This window comes from Ranitomeya variabilis, chromosome 8 (assembly GCF_051348905.1).
Source record: "Ranitomeya variabilis isolate aRanVar5 chromosome 8, aRanVar5.hap1, whole genome shotgun sequence".
In the NCBI taxonomy this organism is placed as follows: Eukaryota; Metazoa; Chordata; class Amphibia; order Anura; family Dendrobatidae; genus Ranitomeya; species Ranitomeya variabilis.
The window spans coordinates 112,590,524-112,614,462 of NC_135239.1; the positions used below are offsets into that span (position 1 = coordinate 112,590,524).

The following is a 23,939-nucleotide window of genomic DNA, read 5'->3' on the forward strand; positions in this document are numbered from 1 at the left end:
CTGTATGAGCTGTTTTTTCTAAACTAAAATCTCAGTATTCAGGTTAAATTGCCGAGTTGGCACTCGGCCTCTAAAAGGTTTGCCATCACTATTGTAGTACATTACTTCAATAAAATGACAATGAGTCAGCGCATGCGTAATACCGCAGTCTCTGGCAGTATTTTATTTAAGACACTGTATATGCAAATTTGCTGACACAGTGTCTTAAAAAAATGGCTTGAATTTAAAAATGTACCAATAAAGATGCTCGCCACCCTGGTGTAGAACAGGCTCAATAATTAGTATTTTATAATATTGTTACTAGGTCTAAAGAACACTAACTCTGTAGTGTGTCAGTTTTGCAAAGAATAATATAATAGCTACATTTCTTAATATTTTCCTCCTTGTTTTAGGAACAATTTACAAAACACATTTTAAAGGGAACCTGTCATTTGAAAAAACACTATTAACCTGCAATGGGGTTAATTCGCAGATTAATATGTTTATTCCTCTGTGTAGCAGTCATGCTTTAGTCAATAAAGATCATTTTCTTCCAGCTGCATTTGGCTGCATTCAGGCGCTGTGTAGCATCATAATGCTGTTAACTTGCAGATTAAGCGGATATCTGCAAGTTAACAGCGTTATTTCTTGTGACAGGTTCCCTTTAATTTCCTCTTTGCAGCAGGAGTCTAAATACCTGTGCCAGACAGGTTCAGAACGCTATTAACTCCTTCACGATCTATGGATACGTCCTGGCGATTTTGCGCGCACAGGTGCTGTGAACGCGCAATTGACGCTGGTTGTCAGCTGATTCTGACAGGTGACACCTGGCACCCACTGCCAGAAGCAGTGCCCGCATTGCTCCTGGCAATTTAAACACGTGTAGATAAATTCCCAAAGGGGTATAATTTTCCAAATCGGGTCACTTGAAGGGGGATTCTGCTTTTCTAGTACTTAGGGGCTCTGTATAAGGATTCCGCAAACTATTCTAGGAAAATTATCGCTCCAGGAGGCGAATAGCACTCATTCCCTCCCGAGTCTTGCCATATGGCTAAGCAGTACTGTACAGCCACACATGAGTTATTTTTACATTCAACAGAAATTGTGGGACACATTTATGATACCGTTTTTACCCATTTCCCAGTATGAAATTGTAAAATCTGGAACTAAATCTAAAGTTGGGCGGTAAAAGCGTATTTAGTTTTTCTTCACTGCCCAATGGTATAACATTGTGATCCACCTATGGTGTCAATATGATCAGTGCATATCTAAATTAATTAATTGAGAGGTGTAGTTTGTAAAATGGGGATTATTATGAGGGGTTCTGCTGTTCTGACATCTCAGTGGCTCTGCCAATGTGACATGGTACCCTCAAACCAGTCCTCTTCTTCTCTTCTGAGCTTTGCACTGTGCCTCAAAAGTAGTTTTTAACCACATGTGGGGTATCGGCGTACTCAAGAGAAAGTGCACAACAAATTTTAGGTTCTATTTTCTCCTGCTATTCTTGTAAAAATGAAAAAATATGGGGCTAAAACATTTTTGTGGGAAAAATATTTTTTTCTTTCATCTTTCATTTTCACAGATGAACATTGTATAATTCTGTAAAGCACCTTTGGGTTCAAGGTACATAACAACACATCTGGATAAATTCCTTGAGGTGTCTAGTTTCCAAAATGGGGTCACTTTTGGGGGATTTCCACTGTTTAGGCACATCAGGGACACTCCAAACGCAACAGGACACCCTCAGACCATTCCATCAAAGTCTGCGTTCCAAAACGTCACTCCTTCTAATTTGAGCCCTGCCATGTGCCCAAACAGTAGTTTTCCCCCACATATGACGTATCAGCATACTCAGGAGCAATTGCACAACAAATTGCAATAAAAACATTTCTGTGGGAAAAAGTGATTTTTAAATTTTCCCGGCTCAACGTTATAAACTTCTGTGAAGCACCTAGGAGATCATGGCGCTCACCATATATCTAGATATGTTCCCTGAGGGGTCTAGTTTCCAAAATCTTGTCACCTGTGGTGGGTTTCCACTGTTTAGGCATATAAGAGGCTCTCCAAATGCAACATGACATCCGCAAATTTTACATTAAAAAATTCAAATGGCGCTCCTTCACTTCTGAGCTCTGCTGTGAGCCCAAACAGAGGTTTTCTTCCACATATGGGGTGTCAGCATGCTCAGGAGAAATTGCACAACAAATTTTGGATTCCAGTTTTTTCTGTTACCCTTGTGAAAAAAATTTTTTTTGGGATCTAATATAAAATTTTGGTGAAAAAAGTTAAATGTTCATTTCTTCCTTTCAAATTCAATTAATTCCTGAGAAGCACCTGAAGGGTTAATAAACTTCTTGAATGTGGTTTCCACTGTTTAGGCACATCAGTTGCTCTCCAAACATGACATGGTGTCAGCTAATTATTCCAGCAAATTTTACGTTAAAAAAGTCAAATGGTACTCCTTCCATTACTTGCCCTGCCATGCGCCCAAACAGTAGTTTTCCACCACATATACTATATCGGCATACTCAGGAGAAATTTTACAACAAAATTGTATGATGCAATTTCTTCTGTTACCCTTCTAAAATGCAAAATTTGTGGCTAAAAACATTTTTGTTTGAAAATGTGATTTTTTTATTTTCATGGCTCAACATTATAAACTTGTGAACTTGGCGGTTCATGGTGCTCACTACACATCTAAATAAGTTCCCGGCAAGGTCTAGTTTCCAAAATGGTGTCACCTGTGGTAGGTTTACAGTGTTTAGGTATATTAGGAGCTCTCCAAAAGCACCATGGCATCCGCTAATTATTTCAGCAAATTTTACATTCAAAAATTCAATTTGTGCTCCTTCGCTTCTAAGCTCTGCTGTGTGCCCAAACAGTGGTTGTCCCGTACATAAGGGGTATTGCCTACTCAGGAGAAATTACACAACAAATTTTGGGTTCAATTTTTTCCTGTTACCCTTGCAAAAATAAAAAAATTGCGTCCAAAGTAAAATTTTGGTAAAAAAAAAATGTAAATGTTCATTTCTTCTTTCCACATTCCATTAATTCCTAGGAAGCACCTGTAGGGTTAATAAGCTTCTTGAATGTGGTTTTGAACACCTTGAGGAGAGCAGTTTTTAGTATGGTGTCACTTTTGAGTATTTTCTGTCATGTAGACCTCTCAAAGTCACTTCAAATGTGAGGTGGTCCCTAAAAAAATGGCTTTGTGGATTTTTATTTGAAAAATGAGAAATCACTGATCAACTTTAACCCTTATATCTTTCTAACAAAAAAATAATATTTCAAAAATTGTGCTGATGTAAGGGAGGCACGTGGGATATGTCACTTATTAACTATTTTGTGTAACATAACTATCTGATTTAAGGGCGTAAAAATAAAATTTTGAAAATTGCACAATTATAGCCAATTTTCCATTTCTTTCACAGATAAACACAAGTCATATCAAAGAGGTGTTGCCACTGTCATGAAGTACAATATGTCACTAAAAAACAGTCTCAGAATCAGTGGGATCCGTTGAAGCACTCCAGAGTTATTGCCACATACAGTAAATTGACACTGGACAGAATTGTAAAATTTGGCCTTGTCATGAAGGTGAAAACAGGCTTGGGGGTGAAGGAGTTAACCTACAGGTTAATAGCATTTTTCATGTGACAGGTTACTTTAAGAAATATATTTCCTTCCTAATCAAAATATAATCTTTATTTTGTATGTTCCTTGAGCATTTTTCTTGAACTTTCCCATGTGGAGTAGTTCCAACAAGAAACTTTGTCATCGGGCAGTGCAGGGAGCGGTTACAGTCACCGCCTGCTACACAGTAATTGCTGAATATAATCTATTTACCTGCATGTTAACCATATATATTAGAAGGGAAGTATTGTTTTTGGAGATTAATCTCAGGGCTCAGGAATACTTCCAAAAATCATTGTCTGCGAACACAGTTCGCTATGCAATCTACAAATGCAAATCTATCCTGCAAAGAAGAAGTCACATGACAACACAATCCAGAAATGCTGCCTTCTTCGCTGGGCCAAAGCTCATTTAAAATGGAGGCAAAAAGGAAATTTCTGTTATTAAATTAAACTAAATATGAAATTCTTTATGGAAACCATGGATGCTGTGTCCTGCAGAGGAGAGGGACCATCGAGCTTGTTATCAGTGCACAGTTCATGCATCTCTGATTGTATGGAATTGTATTAGTGCCAAAGAAATGGGCAGCTTGCCCATTTAGAAAGGTTTTATCACTGCTGAGCCATATGTATAGGTTTTAGAGTAATATATGTTGCATTGCAGCAGTTGCTGGAGCTAAGTTTCTTTTTCTGTTTCCTTGTCTGTCTCGTGCTTGTCACTACCCCCTGTGTTTATACCATCTGCAGTGATGAGGCTAGCATCCTTGCCGGCCAGTGCACTAGCCAGGGTATAGTGAGATGACAGCTAGGGACTAGGCAAGTGATGGTGGCAGGGGGAAGGAAGCGGATAGGGCATTAGGGAGCTTAGGGATAGGCACAGCCTGTATTAGGAGGTGGCCCATCCCTCGTTCCCTACTGTTAGGGCCTTCCTCTCCCTTTTTCCACTATGTTGTTGGTGTTTGTTGTGTTGTTCGCTGCACTTACCTGTGTCGATCATGAGAGGAGGTTTGAAACTTGATAGCAGGACATATGAGAAATTTAATTTATTAACTATTTTGAGCAGGATGATTATTTGTTATAAGACAAAAATTCGAAACTTGAAAATTGTAAATGTTTCAACATTTTTGGCAAATTTCTGGCATTTACATCAATAAATACAAATCTTGTCAATCTAAAGTTTGGAATTATTTCATTTGTTTTTTATGCATAGCACTGCTTTAAAAGCACTGTAAAATTTATTATTTTTGCAAGTTATGTATGCTCATGGCACTATATAGCACAAAACAATGTATGCAAGTATTATTGACCAAAACATGGCACTTTTTGACCATCCTACTTATCTACTATATAATCGTCTAATTCTGTCTGTTTGTAACGGAAATCCCGCATCACTGATTGGTCGCGTCAGCCGCCAATGACCAATCAGTGACAGGTGCAGTCTGGCCATGAATTGGCGCAGGATTTGAACCATGCTTCGCTGATTGGTAGCGCCTGGCCGGCCGCGACCATTCAGCAACAGGTGCAGTCCAGCCGCGAATTGGCGCGGGATTTCAACCACGCTTCGCCGATTGGTTGAGCCCGGCCAGCCGCGACCAATCAGAGATATTGGCGCGGGATTTAAACACCCCTTTACTGATTGGTCACGGCCGGCCACAACCAATCAGCGACAGGCGCAGTCCGGCTGCGAATTGGCACTGGATTTGAACCACGCTTCGTTGATTGGTTGCGCCCGGCCGGCCGCGACCAATCAGCGATATTGGTGCAGGATTTAAACCCCGCTTCACTGATTGGTCGCGCCTGGCCAGCCACGACTTATCAGCGATATTGGCGCGGGATTTAAACACCGCTTCACCTAAACACCGGTTGCGCCCTGCCGGCCATGACCAATCAGCGATATTGGTGCAGGATTTAAACCCCGCTTCGCTAATTAGTTGCGCCCGGCCGGCCACGACCAATCAGCGATATTGGCGTGGGATTTAAACACTGCTTTGCTGAATGGTTGCTCCTGGCTGCCTGCGACCAATCAGTGATATTGGTGCACAATTTAAACCCCGCTTTGCGGATTGGTCGTGCCCGGCTGGCCATGACCAATCAGCGATATTGGTGCGGAATTTAACCCCCACTCACTCACGTTTACTGAACAAGTTCTGTCAGTCACAGTGTGATGTAGTTCAGTTACGTTTACTGGACAAGTACTGTCAGTCATAGTGCCACATTGTTCACTCACGTTTACTGAACAAGTTCTGTCAGCCACAGTGCCATAATAAAATTAAGTTCTATGAGCCATAAAATTTTGTGATAATGTATATATTTTACCTGAAAATCCTGTGTATTCTTAAATCTTCATAAATAAGCTAAATACATATTCTAGAATACCAGATGCGTTAGAATCGGGCAACCATCTAGTGAATAACCTAAGCATATATACCATAATGCAGCATCAGTTAACATAAGATCAGCACTAAATGTTCTAACATGTTCAACTGACTAATTTTGTGGTGACCAAACTACTTCATGTATTCAAGAATACATAAATTAACTGATATCACAAAAATAAATGGTCACGTAATAAAAATAAGTATTGTTTTTCTTACGTTGGTCATCCGATTCACTGTCATCTTCTGTTACTTTGGCCTTGTAAAATGTGATTCCACGGCTGACCGGCTTCGGGGCTGGTTTTGCTCGAACATTAATTTGCCTTTGAGAAAGTGGACTCCTTTGTACTTGTTGTGGCGGTGCAGGATGTGGTTTGGGACTTATAAACTGAGCCTGTTCATCTCTAAGATATCGTTCTTCAATCTTCTCCTTGTTAAAAAAAAGCACAAACTTTTGCTTTATTTCAGATATGATATCCAAAGTTGTTCATTAGAAGTTCATTAAATGAGAATAGCTGATACATTTTTTTATAAAAGGGAATATAAGAATACATTAGGAAATAGCATATTGGATGTCTAAATTGGAAATAAAATTAATGGCCAAAAATATGTGAACTCCAGAACATCACATCTATGTATGTTTGTTGCATATATCATTCTAGACTATTAACTTTTGTTGCTCAAAATAACATTATGTTTCTGTAAGTGCTTTTTACATAGCAATGGACATTCATATTCATTAAGAGAACCTAATGTTGTTCTCATAATTTGTCAGTGTTACAGTAAATTTGCCATGAATTTCGATGGGAAATTTAATGTGCATTAATTCAATTTACCGTGAATCAAGAGTGCTTTTTTATGCCTTCAACTGCCCGTAAAATATGGGCACTACACTTCTAGGACTGTGTCTTAGTGCCAGCAAGCACTTTAATGCAAAAACTGCATTAGTAATGTCAAAATGATGTAAACGTTTATGGCTTTCGATAAATGGCTGGTAACTGGTGGTACTCAACAGCTTGTTTAAAAATACACCGCACTGTTAGATTTTTTATGATTTTGAAAGCGAAAAAAATTTCAAAAATTATCCACTGGGGGCAAACAGTGTTCCTGCCATTTTGTTTTTTTTTAACAAGCAATGTTCAAAACATTTTCCCTTTTCAGAGAGTAGCAGCAGCATTGGTCTTGGGAAAATGAGACGCAGGTGCTTAACTTCTTTTAGCCTTTTTGTGAAGTAGTGGGTTTGGTGTTTGTTTTCAAGGGAATAAACAATGGGGAAGCACTAGGGCCCAGACAGTGTTGCCAATGAAGAAACAATGGAAAGACAAAAGTCCAGTGCCCTGTCAATATGACATATGGAAAATAAATGGATGATTATTATTATTTTAGTGGTTGCTGTTTGACAAAATTCCTTTTTCTTTTTCAGCAGTAAAAGGTTTGTTCATTTTTTGTTTGCCTGCACAAAAAATGATTATTTTAGCTTGCCCGTGACAATTTAAAAAAGTTTTACTTTTCTATTAAGCAGGAATAAGGTTCAATGAAAATAGCTAAAGAAAGCTTGTGTGTCAGTTTTGGTGGGTCAAATCATAGAATGAAGAAGCAACGGCTTATTCAGGAGTGTGGCAATTAGAGTTTTGGGTAGCAGAGCAGTAAACCTTTGTTTGAAAAAAAAAATTCTTACAAACAATATGTGAAGAAGAAATTACTTATTTTAGTTGCCTCATAAAATATTTAATGATATCCACTGTGCTAAAAATAAAATGAAAACTTATGTTTTGTGGTAAAAAACAAAATTGAAGCAGCAATCATTTATTTCAGCCGTGAAAGCACACTTGAATTTTTTTAGAATCAATAACATTTTTGACCGCTCTACAAAGACAGTATGGTCAATGATGAAATAACAGCTTTTAACAAGACAGAAAATCGTTCCTGTTTTTAAGATGAGCAGCAGATTTGTTATTTATCAAGCAAAGAAGCAATGACTTTTTAAAAAAGCCATACAAATATTATCCCTATTCTTGTTTCAGCAGCATTTTTAAAAAAAGATATTTAAAGTGAATAAGCAATGGCTTTAAAAGGAATGTCCAAAGATCATTCCTTTTTTTTAGAAGCAGTGATAATGGATATTCCTATTTATCCAGTGCAGGGCACGGTTTCGAGGTGCAGTATAGTATAATAATACAGGAGAAAAGTCGAGTCAGAAGCTCACAATATACAAACGTACACAAAACTTTTATTAAATATCCATATACATAAAACTAGAACTGTTAGTGTGCAAGTGCATACAGTTCTTGGAGCAATCAGTAATGTTATAACAATATGAGGTACATGACAAAAATTCCAAATAAGTGAGTGCCGGTACGTCCTGCCTACACAATTGGGCCAGCACAATATAGTAAATATACCAAATCAGAGTGCCATAGTAAATTTATAAAAATATCACAGCAGTAAAAATAAATTTAAAGCCTATCTGTATGCTGGTAGCACAAAGGTAGCACAAAGGGTTAAATTTGGAAGCACATTATACATCCCTGTGAATGCCAACCACTCCCATTAGCTCCTAATAGCGCCTGCATAGCATGCCGAAAAAGCTGAGAGCAATAGAGGAGTTAAAGGATACCATATGTCCCCGTGGACTCCAACCACTCCCACCTACTCCCAGATAGTTCAGCATGTGCACATACCAGACTTGTCAAATCATGCCAGCTACTGATGCAAGAGACATGAATAAAACAGTGGCACTGCAGTTAAATGTGATATTTACCCATAACGTGTTAGGCAGGTGTCCCGGGACTCACTCCCCAACGCACGTTTCGGTGCGAGTCCACCTTCTTCTGTAGGAAGAATGTCTTTGGGATTATTTTTCAAGCAGTATAGTATAAGTATAAAACACAATTGACAGGCACAAGATGAGTGGACTGGCTTTCTAGTGGCAGTCGCAGCAACAGCACATTGTAGTACATGATAGTACATGATAGACAGGAAGGAGGTGTCTAGCTGTGTAGGGCAGACAATGGCGGCCCATGCAAAAGAAGAAGCAGCAAAGTATAAAACATGCAGTTGGGAAAATAATACACTGACAATTTCGCAAATTTTCCCACCTACAAAGAATACAGAGGTCTGTAATTTTTATTGTAGGTATACTTCAACTGTGAGAGACAGAATCTAAAAATAAAAAAACAGAAAATCACAATGTATGATATTGAAATAATTAAATTGCATTTTATTGCATGAAATAAGTATTTGATCATCCGCCAACCAGCAAGAATTCTGGCTCTCACAGACCTGTTAGTTTTTCTTTAAGAAGCCTCCTACTCTGCACTCATTGCGTGCATTAATTACACCTGTTTGAACTCATTACCTGTATAAAAAACAACTGCCCACACATTCAATCAATCACACTCCAACCTCTCCACTATGGACAAGACCAGAGTTGTCTAAGGACACCAGGGACAAAATTGTAGACCTGCACAGGGCTGGGATGAGCTACAGGACAAAAGGCAAACAGCTTGGTGAGAAGGAAACAACTGTTGGCACAATTATTAGAAAATGGAAGAAACACAAGATGACTGTCAGTCTGCCACGGTCTGGAGCTCCATGCAAGATCTCGCCTCGTCAGGTAAGGATGATTTTGAGAAAGGTCAGGAATCAGCCCAGAACTACACGGGAGGTCCTGGTCAAAGACCTGAAGAGAGCTTGGACTACAGTCTGAAACATTATCATTAGTAACATACTACACCATCATGGATTAAAATCCTGCAGTGCATGCAAGGTCCCGCTACTCACACTAGTGTGAGGTGATGGGGAATATGCCACTGACTGTCACCTACCATTAACCGTTTGCATGTAATTTGCTGTTGCTGTTCCATTTTGGTAGTAATGTACTGTACATGGAGTTTGGGACACTGCGGCTTACACCGCTGTCCCCTGACTGCTGCGCCTTCCCCCTGTGTTAAAAGCAGATCTCCCATTTAGTGAGGCCAAATGGGATATGGGGTTAACTCCCCGCAGAGGGGGCGGGGCTTATCCTCTGCTTCTGGCACCCGGAAGTGCTGATAGCACATCCGATCCCTGGACCCGGACCTGTTGGGCTGCCGGATCATGGACCCGCTGGAGCATGCGGTGAGGGATATGATTGGCAGGGAAGGAAGCGCTTGGTTAGCAGCTTTGCTGACTAGGAGCGACTCCTTCCCTGTTATGGTGCAGGCGATGCCGCCGGAGGGTCGGCGCTCTCGCAGAGCCACCCGGCCTCCGGCACGGCTGAGCCCGCCATTATATTCAAAGAGGAGCGCGCGCAATTCGTGTGCGCGCGCTTCTTCTGATTCGGGCGCCAGGCGCAGTAGTACGGCGGGAAGCAGCGTCGTACCTCAGGTGGGGGAGGCTCAGGGATCGGCGCTGCGCGACACGTGCATTAGTACAGCCCCTGCTGCCCCAGTGACAGAAAGAAGGAGTGCAGGTCTGCAAGTGCCAGCGTTATTACCTGGCTCTGCAATCTTATTTGGAAACAGCATGGGGGGAGCCCAGGGAATGTCTGCTTCCTCACAGGATGCAGGCTCTGCAGAAAAGGAGACTGAGGCTCCGCAGGGGGGCATCCCACCACTTTCTAGGAACATGGGGGAAGTTATGGCCAATACTGACAGGGGCAGGGATACGGCAGCCCCAGTGCACCATAATGTGGGTTCACCTCACATAATATCAGCGCCCGGACAGCATAGCGCATACTCCCAGTCTAGTATAGGAGGAGAGTCGCAGTTTCCATCCTACCCACTCATCTTTAGTACCCCGTATTCGCAAATACCAGGCGGGCAATTAGCTCCCTCTCAGGCGGCGGTAGCCGAACATCAGAACGCCCCAGCGTCGCTATCGCTGATGGCAACCGGTGTTCGTCCCCCAATTCAGGGTGCTGGCACCCCGGCTCTGGATAACAGACAGAGTGTGGGTATCCGCTCCGCGCGCAGATCATCATCGTCATCATCGTCATCCCCCAGAGGGCACCGCAGGAATAGACATAGGAAGCGCGGTCGTTCTGACAGCAAGCGGCGTTCGTATCAATCCAGGTCCAGCCGGCGCAGTAGGCGTTCTAGAGCATCACGTTGGCACTCGCCTTCATCATCAGGCAGTTCTTCAAGCAGGTCGCACAGGCAGGAGTCTTCTCGTCGTAGGTCCATACATCGCACAGAGCGTCAAGGTTCGATGAATCCCGTGGCACGGGACACAAGCCGTTCGGAGGTTGGTGCACCAATTGGTGAGTACCCTTTGTTGGGGCTTGGGGGGGGGGGGAGAGAACCAACACCATCCTTTCAGACGCAGTAGCCAATGCGGCCACAGGGAATAGGTTTTATGTTAACCCCAAAATAATACAACTGTCAGGATCGTGCAGGCAGCCCCTCCCTCCTCGCCCGGACGTTTATAAGGATGGTCTGTTTTGTGGTGTCCCTCCGTTAGGGGCTCACAAGGACAGCGCCATCAAGGAACAAATCTGGGCCTCCTAGGATGTGTTATGGCAGAGAAGCACCCGGAGAGGTGCTCTGAGCTTTTATATACTTAGACAGCATCTATAATTCCTATAAGGCCCACGGGGGATCAGCATGGTGGAAATATGATGAAGATTTCCGCCGTCGTCTGTCCGTCAATCCCCAATTAGGCTGGGTGTGAAAGCCACGGATCCGTGGCTTCGCCTGATGATGGCCCAAAAAAAAACAAAACAAAAAAAAAAAAACGACTCAATCCTTTCATGTGCCCGCTGCCAGGTCCAATAGCAACACGGCAGCAGCATCTACTCGTAGGCCAGGTTCGTGCTGGTTATTTAATGAAGGACACTGAAAGTTCTACGGGCTCTGCAAATATAAGCACGAGTGTTCAACCCCAAAAAGCTAACCCCGGAAAAAACCCCTCTACAGGTGAGGTTACCGACGCCAGTGAGCGTAGAAAGAACGGGGCCGTGGCTGGACAAATACCCCAATAAGTCGGCTGCGGCGCAACTGCGGTTCGGTTTTTCCTATGGTTTTTCATCCCATTTAACTGGTCCCTCGAGTCGCAGTCAGCCCCAAATTTACAATCAGCTAGGGATTTACCCAACGTGTTAGCAGAGAAATTGGGTAAGGAAATCGGTTTGGGTCGCTTCCGCGGTCCTTTTAAGACACCTCCTTTCCCTAATTTGCTTGTTTCACCCTAGGTATAGTTCCCAAAAAAGAATCAGGCAAGTACTGGTTGATTCACCACCTGTCCTACCCCAAGGGGATGTCGGTCAACGACGGCATACCCAGTGAGGACTCAGCCATTACTTATATATCCTTCGATAAAGCGGTGGATTTAGTCAGAAATGCTGGTCCGGGGGCCCTTATGGCCAAGTCAGACATAGAAACCGCTTTCCGTCTACTTCCGGTTCACCCGGATTGCTACCAATTACTGGGAGCCAAATTTGAGGATTTTTACTATTACGACACATGTCTTCCCATGGGGTGCTCAATTTCCTGTTTTTATGTTGAATTATTCAGCAAGTTTTTAGAATGGGTTGCCCGCGAGATCACTCGGCTAACCGCCATTACTCATTATCTTGATGATTTTTGATAGTTGGCCCAGCCGACTCAGACGTCTGTTCCACAGCGCTGGCACAATTCAAAGATGCCATGACATATTTTGGGGTCCCACTTTTCCCCGAGAAGACGATAGGGCCAGTATCAGTGATCACATTCCTTGGTTTTGAAATCGACACGGTCGCCATGGAATTTAGATTGCCGAAAGACAAAATCAATAACCTTGATTGACCTTTTCCCGTTGCGGTTGCCATGGAAATATGGGGCCCACTATTGGTCAACATGCGAATCCGCTTACACCTTGAAACCGTTGGCGGGGCGCATGCCATCAGCTACCTAGCATCTCCTTCATTTTGGTTTTGCACCTGATCAGATCCATAGTATTAAAATGTTTAATGTTTAATGTTTGGTTTAAATCTAATACATTACCTCATAACAATGAGACTGTTCCAGAGTTAGTAACTGGGTTTTATTCACAGGACCTACGGGATTTGCTTCTTCAGGAGCGTTTGGAGGAGGTGGATTGCCCACATTCGATCTGGGATGTCCTGGGGACCTGATGCCGCTAATACGCTCATTGGTAGCTCCGTCGACCTGGAGAGCCTATGGTAAGGCGTGGGAGGAGTGGTGGCCTTTAGCAGACGGAAAGCCGGTGGGGTCTTCGGATGATGTTCGGATGCAGGTGACCATGGCATTTCTATCCAAATTGCATGCCAAGGGAGTATCGGGTGCGGTAGCGCGCAACCGTGTGTCTGCGTTAGCCTTCCATTTTAAATTGCGAGGATGGTCAGATTCCACAAAACATTTTTAGTCAGTCAGCTATTGAAAGGTTGGCGCCGAGTGGATGAGCACTGTGGCAACAGGCGTCCTATCTCCTTTGATTTGCTAATTAGCTTGGTTAAATCCGCGGTATCAGTTTGCGATTATAACTATGAAGCTGCACTTACATCAGCGGCTTTCGGACTGGCGTTTTGGGGCCATGCGGGTCAGTGAGATCTTACCCACGGCTCTAAATAAAGCGAGTGGACTGAGGCGTGATGATGTTTTGATTTGTTATGATCTCGGGATCAGGATATGTAAATCTAAAACTGATCAGGAGGGCTGGGGACGTGGGTCCCTATATTTGCCATCAATAAGGATGTTTGTCTATTAACGTTAATTATGAACTACATGCGGGTGAGAAAGGATGGTGATCAATTTTTCATGCATGCGAGTGGTCTCCCTCTAGTGTCGGGCCAATTCTTAGCCATATTGAGACGTGCGTTGTATTTTTTGGGAATGCCTGCAGCAGAATTTGGGTTTCATTCTTTTCGTATAGGTGCAGCGACTGAAGCTTCCAGGGCGGGTTTATTTGAATCAGAGATTCAAAGGGTGGGCAGATGGAAATCCCGCTGTTTTGCCAGATATATCAAGCCTGACTTAGTGTTATAATAAAAAAATTTTTTTTTTTATTTTTTGGTTTTGGTTTTGTTTTGTCTAATAATAATATAGAAGCAGCTCCAGATACAAATCGGAGAAGTTATCATTAGTGTTTTGGTTATTATATGTTGGCTAATTGTATACTTTATTTCCTAGATGGAGTGCGACCCAGTGTCTGGATAGTGGGTCACTCATACATCTATTGGGCAGCTCGTCGTGCTGAATTGTGCCCAAGAGGGCGATCCTTGGGTTTTGATGATGTCGATGTGATATGGCGTGGTATGAGAGGTCTGACGTGGTCCCAAGTGCTGCCGGAGGTCGCTCACATTGCAAGGGTGTCTTCATCTCCCGCCATTGTGGTTATCCATGCCGGAGGAAATGACCTGGCTTCGTTTCCAATTGCCGAGCTGCTTACGCTTATCAGATCTGATATGGACAAATTCCCGAGTTTTTCCCGCTGATGCGACTAGTCTGGTCTGAAGTTATCCCAAAACTGGTGTGGCGGGGTGCCAGGGAATTGGATGCTATGGAGAGATCCAGACGCACTTTGAATCAGAGGATATCGCGCTTCGTGAGATTTAAGAATGGTGTAGTGGTAAGGCACCACCGTCTGGAGGGAGATAATTCCGGTCTTCTTCTCCCAGACGGAGTTCATTTGTACGAGGCGGGTTTGGATATCTTCCTCAATGGGCTTCGTGAAGGTGGTACAGGCTATGCATTCGTTGGGGGGGTCGCAGCTCTCTGTATTCGCTCCTCCTTGGCGGAAGGGTGGAGTTTTGTTGGTGGTGAAGATACCTGCCCGGGAGTCCGGAAGGCAGTTAATCTCCCTACACCCAAATTTGTTGGCAGATATTGCCTGAGTTTATAAGCTGTGACCAAATATTTTACCCAAAGTTAAAAGATGGAAATTTTATGCCTATATTTCCCAATAAAGTCTTCAATGTTGATAATTTGTTGGTGTCACTTAATGGGAGTAAACGGTTATGGGTCGTAGCAGTCTTTGGGACACTGCGGCTTACACCGCTGTCCCCTGACTGCTGCGCCTTCCCCCTGTGTTAAAAGCAGATCTCCCATTTAGTGAGGCCAAATGGGATATGGGGTTAACTCCCCGCAGAGGGGGCGGGGCTTATCCTCTGCTTCTGGCACCCGGAAGTGCTGATAGCACATCCGATCCCTGGACCCGGACCTGTTTCCCGCCCTCCCTCCCCTTTTGTTATGTTTTGTTTCAGTTGCAGCTGCGGAAGGGTGGAGTTTTGTTGGTGGTGAAGATACCTGCCCGGGAGTCCGGAAGGCAGTTAATCTCCCTACACCCAAATTTGTTGGCAGATATTGCCTGAGTTTATAAGCTGCGACCAAATATTTTACCCAAAGTTAAAAGATGGAAATTTTATGCCTATATTTCCCAATAAAGTCTTCAATGTTGATAATTTGTTGGTGTCACTTAATGGGAGTAAACGGTTATGGGTCGTAGCAGTCAATACATTTAGACATTTGTTGCCTGCAGAACTACAGTAATCACTGGCAACAGGAGGCCAATATTTCCCCTGTTACTGCTTAATGGCTGTGGCTTAAACTGGTTTGTGCAGGATACTGAATCTGAGGTTGTGACTCCAGTTCCTTGAGGAGAAAATAAAAGCAGTGATTCTGTTTGTATAGACTTGTTATGTTAAATGGACTCTGTTCTGCTGGTTCCAACTGTTATTATGACAGAACCAGACAGAGCCCAATTCCAGGGGTCAGAGTATGCAAATGGGGTGGAAGTGCTTGACAGGAAGGAGTTGCTTCACTGGCCATCTTGAGAGAACTTGGTGCGATCTGGAAGGAGGAGGACCTGTGATGTCTCCATCAAGCACCATCCGGGGAGCCAAAATCCACAGGATCCAACATCCGTGACACACCCGGGGGACCCTCCATCAAGTTAGCTGTGGTTTCAAGCACCGGTTAGAAACATGTAATTCCTTGGCCTAACAGCAGTTGTCCAAGCGGGCTCATCTCTGCAATGACATACGACACAGCAAACAGACACAGGTCAATAAATCCTGCGCTCAGGCCCAGTTTGGCACCAAGCTCAGACAGGCAGATACAGGCACTTGAATGCATCAGTGCCCATCAGACTCAGTTTGCTGAACTGCTAGTGACTTCCAGAGACTACAGTATTAAAGGGGATCTACCGAAGTATACTGAGGTGATCCGAAGAGCAACCCATTGCACTTTAAAGTGAACACGAAGATGTATAATTCAATAAATGGGATCTACCTAGGGGGTTTAAAGTCATCTTGTTAAGCTTGTAAGCTACTGTGCTGCATCACAAATAGGCCACCCCTGGCAATCATTTGATTGTTCCAGTTTTCCATGTAAATGCTTGGTAGCTCCTCTATGTGGGTGCACAATTAAGTACATTATAGTAAAGCACAGAACATTTTCGTGCCTCCTGAGTGACACCGCACAGTGGTCCCTGTCAGTTCTGATCGGGTGTGTGTGAATTAATCTGTTACATTTTGTTGGTTGGTGGAAGAGCAATCAGTCTGAGTTTAACAGAAAGTTAAGTTGACAAATTTAGTATTTACTGCCTTGCTTGTCCACGGCTTTGCTGTGTCCTGGGGAGCCCACCCTGGTCCACGGATTACATCAGCACATGTCTAGGCCCATTTTAAGTTCGACAATGCCCATGTGGATGATCCAGAGGAGGTAAGGAAGAATGTAATGTGGTTAGATGAGACCAAAATCATCATGTTTGAAGGAAGTGGGATGAGTAAAACCCCATGAATACCGTCCCAACCATACAGCATGATGGAGGAAACGTCATACTTTGGAGATGCTTTTCTGCAAAGCGGATAGGATGACTGCACCGTATTGAAGGGTGGCCAACAATCTCCTTTCCTCAGTAAGAGCATTGAAGATGGGTCGTGGCTGGGTCTTCCAGCATGACAGTAACTTGAAACACACAGCTAGGGCAACTAAGAAGTGGCTCATAAGAAGCATTTCAAGGGCCTGGAGTGGCATAGTCAGTCTCCAGACCTGAATCCAATAGAAAATCTTTGGAGGGAGCTGAAACTCAATGTTTCCAAGTGACAGCCCTAAAACCTGAAAGATCTGAAGAAGTTCTGTATGGAGGAATGGGCCAAAATCCCTCCTGCAGTGTGTGCAAACTTAGTCAAGGACTACAGGAAACATCTGACCTCTGAAATTGCAAACAAAGGTTTCTGTTCCAAACATTATGTTCTGTTTATTGTATCAAATGATGATTTCATGCAATGAAATGCAAATTAATTATGTAAAAACATATAAAGTGATTTTCTGGATTTTTTTAAGATTCTGTCTCTCACAGTTGAAGGGTACCTGCGATAAAAATTACAGACCTCTCCATTCTTTGTAGGCGGGAAAATTTGCAAAATCGGCAGTGTATCAAATACTTATTTTCCCCACTGTAGCAATCTACTGTACTGAATACCTTCTCTGACAGTTTTATAGAAGATCGACAAGACAGTACACCCATGGCTAATTTGGCCAGTTCTTGCCATTGGTCTATTCTGCTTATTTAGAAGACCATGGGGTCAGTGTATCTGCTATTGAAGGTACACAGTTTAGGCACAACTGAACCTTGTTATTCAGACACTACATTTTTGTTTGCTGATGTGCATCAGGTTGGTAGGGTGGATGATAAAACATCAGATCTATCATGCCATATACACAGGCCTCCATCAGGACATTACTGCCCTATATGGGAACTGGGGAGCAGAGGAAGCCTGGACCGGGCACCCCTCTCTGCTCAAAGGGCCTTTGGGGCAGGATGTTGCTGGTTCAGTAACTGTATGTTAGTCCTCGTACACACTTTCATTTAAAACCTATTGCCATGAGGGAAGCCAATCACAGGCTGGCAGCTTGAGTAGGAGCGCATGTCGACAGCACATGACATGATGTCAAATCAATGAGGGAGGGGATAGACGCTGATGGACTTTTTTGTTCACTTTTTTTGGACTGAAAAGAGCAATATGGGGACAAGGTGGAGACACAAAGGGCAAGGTAGGTGGTCATAAGGGTCACTTGCGAGGTGATATGAGGCAGGATGGAGACAGATGGGGCAGGATGGAAGATGATATGGGGCAGGATGGGAGGTGATATGGGGCAGGATGGGAGGTGATATGGGGCAGGATGGAGACACATTTGGCAAGATGGAGACACATGGGGCAGGATGTGAGGTCATATGGTGCAGGATGGGAGGTTATTTGGGGCAGGATGGAAACAGATCGGCAGGATGGGGACAGATGAGGCAGGATGGAGACAGATGGGGCAGGATAGAGTCTTATGGGGTAGGATGGAAAGTCATATGGGGCAGGATGGGAGGTCATGTGGGGCAGAATGGAGACAGATTTGGCAGGATGAAGATAGATGGATGGGGAAGGATGGAAACATGGGACAGGATGGAGACACATGGCTGACTGAATGTAGACACATGTGCATCAAGTTGATGCAGTGAATGATAAAACATCAGATCCATCATGTCATATACACTGGGCCACCATCAGGGCATTACTGCCCTTACTGGCATATGGGATCCAGGGAGCAGAGGGAGCCCAGACCGGGCACCCCTCTGCTCACCGTGCCTCAGGGGCAGGATCCTGCTGGTTCAGTAACTGAATGTGAGTCTTCGGACACACTTTCGGTTAAAATCTATTGCTGTCATCACAAGTCGGCAGCTGTCGTAGGAGCGCACATCACCGGCATATGACGTCACGTCAAATGGATGAGGGAGGGGATGGATGCTGATGGACCTCTTTTTTTCTTTTTTTGTACTGAAAGGAGCAATATGGGGGCAAGATGGAGACACATGGGGAAGGGTGGGTGGTCATATGGGACACATGGGATGTTTTGTGGGGAATGATGGAGACAAATGGGCCACACAAAAGGTTGATACATAAAATGAGAACAATGGGGATGGGGAAAATATGTGTAAGTGGGTTAAGAGCTGGCTCAGTGATAGGAAACAAAGGGTGGTAGTTAATGGAGCACACTCGGACTGGGTCACGGTTAGCAGTGGGGTACCACAGGGGTCAGTATTGGGCCCTCTTCTTTTTAACATATTTATTAATGACCTTGTAGGGGGGCATACAGAGTAGAATTTCAAAATTTGCAGATGACACTAAACTCTGCAGGGTAATCAATACAGAGGAGGACAATTTTATATTACAGAAGGATTTATATAAACTAGAAGCTTGGGTAGATAAATGGCAAATGAGCTTTAATGGGGATAAATGTAAGATCATGCACTTGGGTAGAGCAAATGAGATGTATAATTATGTGCTTAATTGTAAAACACTGGGCAAAACTGTCAATGAAAAAGACCTGGGTGTATGGGTGGATGAGAAACTCACGCAGCTGCTACCGTACAAAGGCAAATAAAATAATGGGATGCATTAAAAGAGGCATAGATGCTCATGAAGAGAACATAATTTTACCTCTATACAAGTCACTTGTGCGACCACACTTAGAATACTGTGTACAGTTCTGGTCTCCGGTGTATAAGACACATAGCTGAACTAGAGTGGGTGCAGAGAAGAGCGACCAAGGTAATTAGAGGACTGGGGGGGTCTGCAATACCAAGACAGGTTATTACACTTGGGGTTATTTAGTTTGGAGAAACGAAGGCTAAGGGGTGATCTTATTTTAATGTATAAATATATGAGGGGACAGTACAGAGACATTTCTAATGACCTTTTTACTCGTAGACCTGAGACGGGGACAAGGGGGCATCCTCTACGTCTGGAGGAAAGAAGATTTGAGCATAATCACAGATGTGGATTCTTTACTGTAAGAGCAGCGAGACTATGGAACTCTCTGCCGTATGATGTTGTAATAAGTGATTCCCTACTAAAATTTAAGAGGGGACTGGATGCCTTTCTTGAAAAGCATAATTTTTCAGGTTATATACACTAGTTTCCTTGATAGGGCGTTGATCCAGGGAACTAGTCTGATTGCCGTATGTGGAGACGGGAAGGAATATTTTTCCCCAAGGTGGAGCTTACTGTTTGCCACATGGTTTTTTTTGCCTTCCTCTGGATCAACATGTTAGGTTAGGTTATGGGTTGAGCAAGATGGACTTAAAGTCTTCCTTCAACCTTAATAACTATGTTACTATGTTACTAGGATGGGAGGTAATATGGGGCAGGATGGAGACACATGGGGCAGTATGGAGACACATGGGGCTGGATGGGAGATCATATGGGGCAGGATGGGAAACACATGAAGTAGAATGTGAGATCATATGGGGCATGATAGAGACACATGGGGCAGGATTGAGACACATGGGGCAGGATGGAGACACATAGGGCATGATGGGAGGTCATATGGGGCAGGATGGAAATAGATGGGGCAGGATGGAGACAGATGGGGCAGGATAGGAGGTAATATGGGGCAGGATGGGAGGTCATATGGGGCAAGATTGAGACATATGGGGCAGGATGGAAGGTTATATAGGGCATCAGCCCCACTAGGTCCCCAGGTGGAAAGAAATATGGGTAAGGACAGTTTTTGACACATTGCGCTCACTTGCGTTCCCTTAAAGGGATACATACCTTTTTCATTAGTTGATCTTATTTGATCTTTTTGGGATTGATTTTTAGTACCCATTACATGTTTGATGGCTCTATATGAGCTAATTGATATCAAGGGATCTTTAAGGAACGTTAAGTGACTTTGTGATTTGGGTGCTATGTCTTTCTCTTGAGTGACTGATATTTACAAGGGAACAGTCCTATTTGGGTCGCACTTACACTTTCTCTTGATAGCCATCATTCTCTGCCCTCCCTTCCACTAGTACTCGGGATATTGGTGTTTTATACCTGGTATTCACTAAAGTGCTTTACCTATCATTGTATTTATTGTGTCTTGTGTTTGTACGATATATGTGTTTTGAATAAATTCTGAATTTTATCCTTGGAACGTTTTGTACTCTTTTTCTTTCTTGTATTAATGCTATGCTGGAGTGTAGGATGCTAGCAGGTATGCGGGATGTCGCGGCAGAGCAAGGGTTAACAGGTTTATTTACAGGGGAGATACTCCACGCAGGGAGGTAAAGAGTCAAACGGAGTTAAAGGTACAGCAAAATGTAACAGTTCAAAACACAATAATTAGGTGGCAAAGAGCATAAGGTAGTCCTGACACTGCAACTCCTGCTGCACATTAAATAGCTCCGGCAACGGCGGGCACAGTGCCTCATCCTAGATGATATTGTAGTCGCTGGTTCCATCTTCTGGCGGCAGTGGTCGGTCTCCGGTACCTCCCACTGCCCCTTGTCCATATACTAATGTGGCTATTAAAGGCACGGGCCACAGTCCGGTGCAAGCCCAACGTGGCTCTTTAACTATATTAGCTGTAGGTAGTCTGGTAACAGATGGTCAGGACAACTCTTGTGTGTCCACGTCAAAGTGCGAGTGTCAGTCCTATGTGTGATCTCTCTTGGGCAACGCATGTGCAGTACTCACGGTCATGTCGTGTGCAGCACCTGGTACTCCCTGGCTGTCACTGGGCACACACCGCATGTCCCGCTCTCTCGGGTCCCCGCTGTTGGCGGCAGGCGACGCTGGTCTGTTTGGCGCCAGTGCTCCCGACCAGAGCACCCTGCTCTGCTCCGCTCTGTGTGCACGGCTCTGCACACCCCTGTTCTGCACGGTTCTGCTCAGCTCTGCACGGCTCTCTCTGCGGAACAGTGTCCCGGAACCCTTGTCCAACTGCAGCACAGCCCATCACAGCGCCAGTACACTGTCTCAGGATGAGGAGCAGAGTGCGCTGCTCACCCAACTGCACGTTACTTTGCCCTGGCGCGCAACTCTCCTCCTGCGCATGCTTTTCCTCTGTTTAGGCGCGCCCTTTTCAGATTCTCCCCCCCGGGACAGCAGGAAGCTCTCTCTCACTAGGGCTTCCCCCAGGGGAAGGTCCACCTCTGTAAAGATTCCCCCGGGAACAGAGGATGTAGCCCTTTCAGTTCCGGACCCGACATGCAGGTACCCGCAGTCTGGTCTATCTCTTACATCCCCCCTCTTTTTTAGCTTGCCATTCCAGGGGCAAGAACTCTTCGTATTTCTCTTTGCTCTTTTGAGGGGAGACAGATACCCGCAATTTTCGTGTCTTCTCCTGGCTTTCTTCTTTCACATACTGCCAAACTAAATGGTCTAGAAGCTGCCCGTCGGCCAGGTCGTGAAATTCTTCCTCTTCTTCATTGGCAGCCGTAGAAGAAAATTCCTCAGCCAAATCTTGTGTGGTCACATTAAATTTTCCAACAGCATCTACCGTCTTCTTCTTTTTCTTCCTCTTCTTAGTTTTGCCGCTAGCAGACGTTTGAGACGACGGTTCGCCTTTCCCTCCATCATCAGCGGAAACCGCAGGGACTTCTTGCTTGAGCTCCTCAGCTTGGGAACTTAGTCCCAGCAATTCTCCTCCATAGCTCCCCCTCTCTTTGACAGGTTCATTCCCGACAGTACTGGAATCGTCATCCGCGCTGTAGTCGGCAGGATCTTGTGAGCTGATGGCTGGCAAACTTTCCTCCTCAGGGGACGATATTAGCAGCTCTTCCATCTCATCGACGAGAACCATAGGTGCGGGCGTCTCGGGAACACTTGTCACCTCCCCTTTGTTGGGAGCTTGTGGCGAGCATGATGGCGATTTACTCCAATGAACCGCTCGGGCAGTTGTCCCTTCCTCCTCTTTGGGTCGAATCTCACCATCGAGACCTCTAGACCCAGGTTGGAGTACTGCCAGACTTGCCTCCACGCATAAGGACTGCGCAGACATTTTACCATAGGCAGATGACACCCTCTCTATCTCTTCTCGGTGTCCTACATTGTGGCACTGTCTTGCTCTGAGTGGGGCTCTTCTCCTCCCGCCATAGCATTCTCTCCGGGGTGACGTTCCCTCCAATTATCAGGACCTTCGGAGGGGTGAGCGAATCTTTGCTGTCGTTTCACTCTGGTAGGGCAATTTCTGGACAGGTGTTCCACTCTTCCGCATGCCCAGCACTCACATCTGCGTCTGTCAGGTGGACACTTTCTTCCGGATCTTCGGCCTCTGCGGGAAGCGTATCCTATCTGCGAACGCTCTTTACTCCTCAACTTGGAAGCATATTGTGGAGCAACCGCTGGGGTACCTCTGATGCTCAGCACCTCGCCTCTAGTTTCTTCCTTTGCCGTGAAGTACCTCGAGCAAGGGCTCTACTCAGACTGTCAACTTATTCCCTCATTTCTTGTATTCCTTGACGCAGTTCGTGGGACCACTTTGGCTCTTCCTCGTTGGGGATGGTGTTGTGAATTCTGCTTTTGGGCTCCCTCCGGTGGTTGTAGGTGGTAATGCAGTTGCCCCTGAGTTGCAGTCCTGGTCAGGTGTATCTGCTGATTGCAGTTCTGACTGGGGTATTTAGGCGTGAAGGATTCATTAGTCCTTGCCAGTTGTCAATTGTTGTTGGGAGGTTTAGGACCTCTGCCTAGTTCCTCCTGCCTTTCTGCCAAATCAGCAAAGATAAGTGTCTGTTTTTTTTTTCCTGTGGCACACATGTTGTGTGCTTCACAATTCAGTGCTATTCTTTGTGTTTTCTTGTCCAGCTTAGATTGTGTCAGTATTTTCTCAGTCTTGTTGGATTCTCTGGAGTGGCAGATATACATTCCATGTCTTTAGTTAGATTGTGGAACTTTTTGTATTATCTGCTGTGGATATTTTTGGAAGGGTTTTAATACTGACCGCCTAGTAATCTGTCCTATCCTTTCCTATTTAGCTAGAGTGGCCTCTTTTGCTAAATCCTGTTTTCTACCTGCGTGTGTCTATTCTTCTCCTACTCACAGTCATTATTCGTGGGGGGCTGCCTGTTGTGAATTCCGTTCTCGAACTCCCTCCTGTGGTCATGAATGGTACTTCGGTGAGTTCTGTCCTTGGACTCCCTCTGGTGGCTGTGAGGGGAGCTGCTGGTTCTGAGATTCCTTCCCCAGCTGCCCTCGTTTAGGGCTAGGCTAGGATTC

The 23,939-nt window shown here is 44.4% G+C and overlaps 1 protein-coding gene across 3 annotated transcripts in view; it reads right to left on the bottom strand.

Annotated features, from left to right (window-relative positions):
* The window catches only part of OLFML2B (olfactomedin like 2B), a 626,988-nt gene that overhangs the window by 217,801 nt on the left and 385,248 nt on the right, over nucleotides 1-23,939 (bottom strand). For all 3 annotated transcript variants that reach the window (XM_077278505.1, XM_077278504.1, XM_077278503.1), the window contains one exon: nucleotides 6,206-6,416. In XM_077278505.1, coding sequence (XP_077134620.1) covers nucleotides 6,206-6,416 — 211 coding nt within the window. The remainder of the gene's footprint in view (nucleotides 1-6,205; nucleotides 6,417-23,939) is intronic.